The 7,624-nt window shown below is 38.3% G+C and overlaps 1 protein-coding gene across 4 annotated transcripts in view; it reads left to right on the forward strand.

Annotated features, from left to right (window-relative positions):
• USP15 (ubiquitin specific peptidase 15) overlaps window positions 1–7,624 on the forward strand; it is a 135,411-nt gene that overhangs the window by 41,670 nt on the left and 86,117 nt on the right. For all 4 annotated transcript variants that reach the window (XM_019514638.1, XM_019514640.1, XM_019514637.1 and 1 more), the window contains one exon: window positions 2,538–2,664. In XM_019514638.1, coding sequence (XP_019370183.1) covers window positions 2,538–2,664 — 127 coding nt within the window. The remainder of the gene's footprint in view (window positions 1–2,537; window positions 2,665–7,624) is intronic.

Below are 7,624 nucleotides of genomic sequence, written 5' to 3' on the forward strand. Positions count from 1 at the left end.
CAGACTCTTTCACTCCCTGTTGTTCTCCCATTGCAGCTTCCAGTTTTCAGAGGTATAAGAAGTTGTGATTTTTCAGAGGCTGCACCCCTCTCTACCATATTCAATACATACTGATGGAGCTTTCCTCCAAGAACTGGTCCAGTCCAGAACTGGGTTAAGCTACCAGCCTCTACAACTTCTTGTGGCAGTGAGTTCTTTGAGTTAATTACTCACTGTATGAAAAATAACTTTTCTGTTAGTTTTAACCTACTACCAAATAGTTTCATGTTATGTCCCCCTAGTTCTAGTATTGAGACAACAAATAATAAATCCCTTTTTACTTTCTCTGTATCACCTAATATTTTGTAAACTTCTCATGTCCCCCCTCAAGTGCCTCTCTTCTAAGGTGAAAAGTACTAGCTTTAGTCTCTTCTCATATGAAAGCCACTCCATGCCCCGAAATTTCCGTGTTGCCCTTTGCACCTCTTCTAGCTTTGTAACCTTTCTGAGTTCTGGGGACCAAGGTAGGCAGGTGTGGGCACACAATATTCAAGATGTAGATGCACAATAGACTTATAGGGGAGGAGAATGTTATTTTCTGTTTGCTTTTTTTTTTTTTAATAATTTCATTCTTGATCATCCCTAACATTTTAGGGCATTTATACAAGTAACTTTTTTTTCTCATAACGCACCAGAGATCTGGTGGGTCAGAGCAGACTAGATAAATCAAGTCTGCTCGGCACACAAGCTGACACCTGCTGCATTGCTTTGTGTGCAGTTGTATAAGTGGTGAAATGTGTCAGTGTGCAGAAAATGGTGTTGGTGCGCTTTTGGACTAAAACACATCCAGTGTGTTAGTTCAAAAGTGCATCGCCACCAGTTTCTCAGTGCTGACATGCATTTCTCCATTTATGTGCCATGTGCCACAGCGTCAGGGACTTTTAAAAGCACCTGGTATTGTGGCACGAGCATGTATACAAATACCGTTATTTGCTACTTTCCCTGCTGCTGAACATTGAGCTGATGTTTTAGAGAACTGTGCCCAGTGACTTCAAGATCTTTCCTGTGTGGTAGCAGTTAATGTAGTGCCCATCATTCTGTGTATATTTTGAGTTATCCCATCTGCATCACTTGGCAAATTAAATTCAGTATTGATAAGTGCAGTTTTGCCCATTTGCTCAGCAAGGTCCTGTAGTTCTTCACAGTCTTTACTACTTCAAATAATTTTGCGTCTTCTTCAAGCTGCCTCATTGTTGACTCTCCTCCTGCCCACCCCCCGACCCCCCCGGTCACCCAATCATCTATCTTTTCAGGTCATTTTGAATATATTAAACAGCAAAGATCCCCAGGCAACTCCACTACTTATGTTTTACCATTCTGAAAACTGACCATTTATACCCACATACTGTTTTCTATCCTTAAGCCAATTTCAAATCTGCAAATGGACCTTTCCTGTAATCCTGTGACACCCTTATCATCCAGTGACCCAACTGACTCCATAGCAGACTTTCTGCTTATTTTTTTTCTTTTCAATAATGCAGTAAATCAGTGTGAGATCTGGACTAGTATAGCTCTGCAACCCTAGTGTTGTCAGTACACTGTTAAACTTAAAATGCATTTTAGTTAAATGTCACACTAGTTGACAGTCATTATAACACAAAGCAAGCAATTAAACATAGAATACTTCATTAATGAGTATTTTTTGCTGTACTGAATGTTTTTAAGCTATCTTGGTATAGTAGTTATCTCGTGCCACTTATTTGGTGCCTCCTTTTTACCATACTTGTCTGGTGTATCACATATCAGGCTATTTTCAGAACAGTCTACATGACTAAGTATTGCAGTTACACTTTGGAGGATCCAAGGAAAATAGATTTACGAGGTGACCCTGAATATTTTTTTCTGGATTTTTCTTTCATTTATGTGTACTTTTTTCCTCGCTGTTTTACTGTTTGATAGAAGATGTTGCAAAGCAAATCTGTTAGGAAAAGTATTCTTTTAAAGACTTGGGGGTGGATAAAGCTGATAATGAATATATCCAGAGCATAAATGCAAAGGTTTGGTTGGTAGTTCTTGTTTAATAACAGTTTAAAAGTTTGTTGCATAATAGTCAGGCTTGTTAATATAGTCCTGTGGTGGTAGCTCAAAGTTTATTGGTAGTGCGAAACAAGAGATTAACTGTTGTGTCATAGTCATAATATGCTAAACTAGAAAATTAATTCTTAAAGGTTTTAAAACTGAAATTTCTAGATTAATTATTGGTAAAATATGTATTCCCTTGTAATGCATGTGATATTAATGTTAATTCAATCATAACTGTATAGTATTAATGTCAGTATTCAAATAACAATCATAACAGCAAGCAGAGAGATATAACTATCATTTAAAAATTTAATTACTAAAAATGACTTATGTTAGGAATCTTTTCTGGCTTGGCATTTATTAACTGGTTTTTATGCATCTTGTTGACTCTTTTTGAGGTCTCTGAAGTTTAAACAGTTGTGTACTAATATATATTTAGATTCGTAAGTAACACTGATCTGTTTCCTTTTTCCCAGGTGGTTGAACAGGGCATGTTTGTAAAGCACTGCAAAGTAGAAGTGTATCTCACGGAATTAAAACTTTGTGAAAATGGAAATATGAACAATGTTGTAATACGAAGATTTAGTAAAGCTGATACAATAGGTATGCACAATTATTTTTAATTTAGAACTGTAAATTTCTGCATGTAATGGTACTTAATAATGTAGCTTAAGTTCTGAAAGATACTTCCCCAGGGATGGAGCAACAGTGTGTAAATATATATCACCTTTTGCAAAATTTAAAAACTTTGTCTTGTTTGAGTCTGAAGTAGAACATAATCACTCTTCAAATGCTGATTATTACTATTGCCCAAAAAGCTTCTTAAAATTTCTTTTTCCTTATTTAGAGCAGTCACTTTTTAAGTCATATTTAATTCTTAGTATTTTGACTTTGCAAAGATACTAAAACCTTTAATTTTATTTCTGTCTTCACTTGCACTTTAAAATGATGCATGGCTCTTTGTGGTGTTGTCACAATGGATTTTTTTTCTTGGTTGTGCCTTTATCTTGTTCTCTTCCTCTCACCCCCTCTGAAAGCTGAAAGGCAGAGTGTCCAAAACATTTTTGTCCTTCTTTCCTGTCCATGGTGGTATGACCTCTGAGGTATTCTGCTCCTTTCTATACTGAATTAGTGTAGTCTAACTACTTAGTTGCTTAGATCTTTGCCTCTTGGATATGGGAACTGCTACATAATATCTAACTGAGGGAAAAGTGTGTATGTGCATATTCATTTATATACAGGAATATATTTTTTCCTTAATTAAATTTGACTCTATAGGTATGTGCATAAACCCTCCCCTGTAAGTGAGCTTTAGCAGAAGTTAAGAACTGGCATTTCTGGTGTCTCTTCTACTTAGGAGATGTGCACATCCAGGATCAGCGTACCATGTTTTTTTTTCTTGAGTCCTTGATTCAAGCTTCCCCTGAAGGGGAAGGGGAGTAAGAACTGTTGTCTAGAGTCAGTCTTTCCTGGGCGTCTGAATGACATGAGAATTTTCTACTCTGATATCCTGGCCTGCACTGGCTAAGAAGCCCAGTCGTCGGCAGCTCTTCTGTCTGACAAACATTGACAAGGACAGAAAGAAATATTACTCCGGAGATTAGCTAGGAAGCAGGTCAGTTGTCTCAACCTTATGAAGGTCAAAAACCTGAAAAGAGCCCTTCGTTTGTCCATGTAGTAAATAATAAAAGAGCCTTGGCATTCCCTGCTAAACATGGGGATTTTATTTCACTCTGTACTTATTCTTTGGCACTTACTTTGGGTTGTGAAGCTCTAGATCCCACTGTTCCTGTCTCGCCTTGGCACACTTTTAGTGCTTGGTACCTAGTTGATTTTTTTCTGCCCAGAATAGTAACACCCTGCTTTTGATTCCTGCTTCACAGTGCAGCAGAAGTTGTATTATTATTCAGGCAGGTGAAGGAGTCAGTTGACTTAATGGCTCATTGCTCTTTACTCCTAAGGTTTTAATAGAAGTCTTTCCTTTTTAATGATCTTGATATTCCACTAATCAAGCTAACCTTTCTTAGAGCAGTTTTCCTCCCTGATAGCTGCTTCTGGTCTCTCTCCCTGTATCACAGCCTTGGAGATTCTTTAGCTCTTTCCAAAATCATAAATTCAGGAGACCAGTCTTCAGTGGCAGGTTGGGTTTCTTCTTTTCATTAAGTAGGAAAGGGAAGGTGAGTCAGCTGAAGATTAGGTTCTTTCCCTTCTCTATGCAGCCATCACTCTAGAAAAAAAATCTTTTTTCTTCATGTTGTCTTCCCAAAAACAAGATATATGTCTTAGTTGGAGTTGTGTTGTATGCAAAAAAAAAAAGTGTTCCTTCTAGTACCTCTTCATGTATCCCCTTGCTAGACGCACTGAAGCTGTATTCTCAAAAGTTTGCATCACTTGTCCTTTCAGAATTAAATCTTCCTTTCTGGAGCAGTAAATTGGACTATTCCAGCTAAACCAAATAGTTTAGCCTCATATTCTAAAAAGACCAGGAAGAAGGAGGGAGAACAAATAATCACTTCTGATTCTCCCTTAATGAGTGACTAATCTTTTCTCTGTGTAGCTCTGTGGATGATCTTAAGGCTTCTGGACCTCATTAAATGTATGGAAATTTTAAGATGACACTTCTGTCCCTAGAGGTGGTAAGAAACTTCATATCTTGCCCCTTTGCCTTTCATGCCAATAAAATAAAGGACAGTTAGAACATTCAAAAGACTTCTGGTACACACCAGTTAGGCAAGTGGATGGAAGGTGCCAGAACCCCTTAAGGGATATGTATTTTATTTCTCTCCTTCACCGGTATTGTTTATAATAGCAATTCAGGAGAGATCAAAAGAGGGACTTCGAAATTCACAGCCATGGGGCAGGACCTGAAGAAATTCAGTATCTTTGAGAGTAAGATACTGTAATCAGATAGATAGCTTCCAAATGTTTGTGGTAATTTTCATTTCTTATCTAACTCTTACACTGGGACAAACAGTCTGTGGCCAAGCCCCCACAGGAAACTGTCATGACTGAAGGACAGCTCATTGTCTGTACTCAGCTGCAGGAAGCATAGCATGCATTTAACACAATGATGCATATGACTTACAGCACTGGCAATAAGATAAGCTTCCTTGCTTCACTCCCACTCTACAAGCGAGCACTTTTAATTCTACAATGGATTAAGCCCTCTTTTCTTATGTGGGCTGGGGTGACTTGGGCAAGGGTTGGGAGGGAGGGGAGAGGTTGTTCCAGAACCCAGAAAGAAACAAGTAAAGGCAACAAAACTTATTCAGCAGTGTTTTTGCCTAATATTATTACCAGCCCCAGAGGACATCAAAGCTGCTGCTAACGAAGTAGTAAGATTTCTACCAGCAATCGTTATGTTATCATTTTTGGCTTATTTTTCTTATGTTGCCAAGTTCTGTAGCTTCAGCCAGAAAGCATATTAGGTACCAGGAGGACCTACCAAGGATTTCTTCTTCCTGTACTTGTCTTCTTTGGGAACCACCTTTCATTTTTGGGAAGCGTAGACTTGGATTACCGTAGATCTGGGAATGATTAAGCAATCCTGAAAATTGTAAGCAAGGGGTATCTAATTCCAGTCACTTTTGAGGAACTCTTATTTTCATATAGAAGTAGACTGATTTCTTTAACTTGGAGCATGTTATTGGAACAGTGGATGAGTTACCTTTTGGATTTCAAGTACTGGGTTTTTTATTCCAATTATTTTCTTTTCTCAAAGAAAGTAGAATTTGAAATTTCAGTTCAAACTTTTAGAATCTCAAATGTTTTGCTTTCAAGTCAGGATGGAGTTTAGCCTCTATGATTCGTCTGTCATATTCTTAGATCTGGTTTACTGGTTTTAACCTGTGGGATTACTGTTTTCTCATGTCTGTGTGTGTGGCCTGCAGGAAATACAGCAGATTCTCATAGGGACATCTTACTGTCAGCACAGAGCCCTGGTCTTTGGTCTTTCTATTGCCCTGATGGTATTTTATCAAGTGCATGGCAGATGTGGCAGCTTATTTAAGACCAGGGCTCCATATCTATCCATACCTTGACAACTGGCTGACTGACAAACTGGTGACCAACTAATTTCAGATATCCTTAAATACTTTGTTGATCTGGCTCTCAAAATCATCCAAGGAAATCCTGCATTTATTAAACTCCAAACCTAATTTATAAGAACCTGAATTCCAGCTCAGTGAAAACTTACTACTGTTTGGAAACTTTCTTGTAGACAGTAGTAACTCCTTTACAAACCTCAGGCTCATTCATTAACATAATCAGGACTCTCGTAGGATACATAGCTTCATGAATCTGCATAGTTCTGTTGTCAGATTTAATTTATGCTCCGTATCTTGTTTTAGCTTTCCTTATAGCTATCCAACAGATGCTGTATAGATATGATAGGCATTGTCTCAGAAAGAGTTCCCTTTTGTTAAGCTAATGTTAAAAAGCTTTACTTCTTACCTTAAGACAGAACTTAGATATGGAGAGCTTATATGGATAATCCTCAAACTTGTCTTCCCTTTAGGAAACTCAGATGCACACAAGTATGCTAAAATTTAGAGCCATTGCTTGGCAGGTGATACACTTACACTCCAAAAATCTACACTCCATGAACTGAAATGCCAAATGTTCTGAGAGTGTACACTGCAGATCTGCTATGCAGTATCTTTTATCCTAAGGGATATTATGGTTGATGCATGCTTTCCCCAAAAAATTCCAGTGGTACTGAGGCTCCTAAAGAAATTAAGACGAAGCTGTATCAGTGATCAACGAGGTCTTGGCAAGGTCAGGAAGTTGTAATGTTAGCATCTGCTGAGCTTCTCAACACAGGCCCATATCACCATACCCAACTTGCTCCATATAGTCTTGAAAAACAAAAGCTGTATCTTATGACCAAACTCTCAATCTTACAGCATGGATGTTTGCTAACCAGTTCTTTTCCAAAAAACCCAAAAAAAAGTCCTTGAAATTAAGTAGAAGTACCATATTTATACCAACATAAGGTGAGGTTCCCCCCTCCCACCCCCAATCATTATTGGGGGGTAAAAAGTTCCTAGTCTTACAACTGCATACAAAGAAAGCACATTAAATTCACTATCTATCATTAAACTGCTGCCAAAGCAGTATGTGCTCAGTAATGGAAACCAGCTATGAAGCTGATTAAATGCGGCCAACACTGTGCATGACTATAAAACACATGGTCCACAATGGGCAAACATACTGATGGGAATCTACCACAAGGCTAGGTTAGTACAGCACATCTGAAAATGGTAGTGCTCGTTGTGCTCAGTTCTGCTCAGAGCCAACTCTTTTTCAATTCATAGTAAGTCACTACATTGAATACATTTTGACTTGCTCTTCACTTCCATAGCTGAGCTATGCCTTTATTTCCCATTTCCAATTATTGCTGTTTCTTCACCAGCCTTAAATGTCTGGCAAACATCACCAAATGGGTCCCTAGCAGTTCACCCATAATTCCTCTGTCATCTCTTTCTTAGCTCGTTGCATATGATTAGTGTGGCCCCACTCTCCACAAGGTGGAACTGGACTAGATTGCCCTGAACCTCATTGT

Source organism: Gavialis gangeticus, unplaced genomic scaffold (genome assembly GCF_001723915.1).
Source record: "Gavialis gangeticus isolate Ggan-Ray unplaced genomic scaffold, GavGan_comp1, whole genome shotgun sequence".
Lineage (NCBI taxonomy): Eukaryota > Metazoa > Chordata > Crocodylia > Gavialidae > Gavialis > Gavialis gangeticus.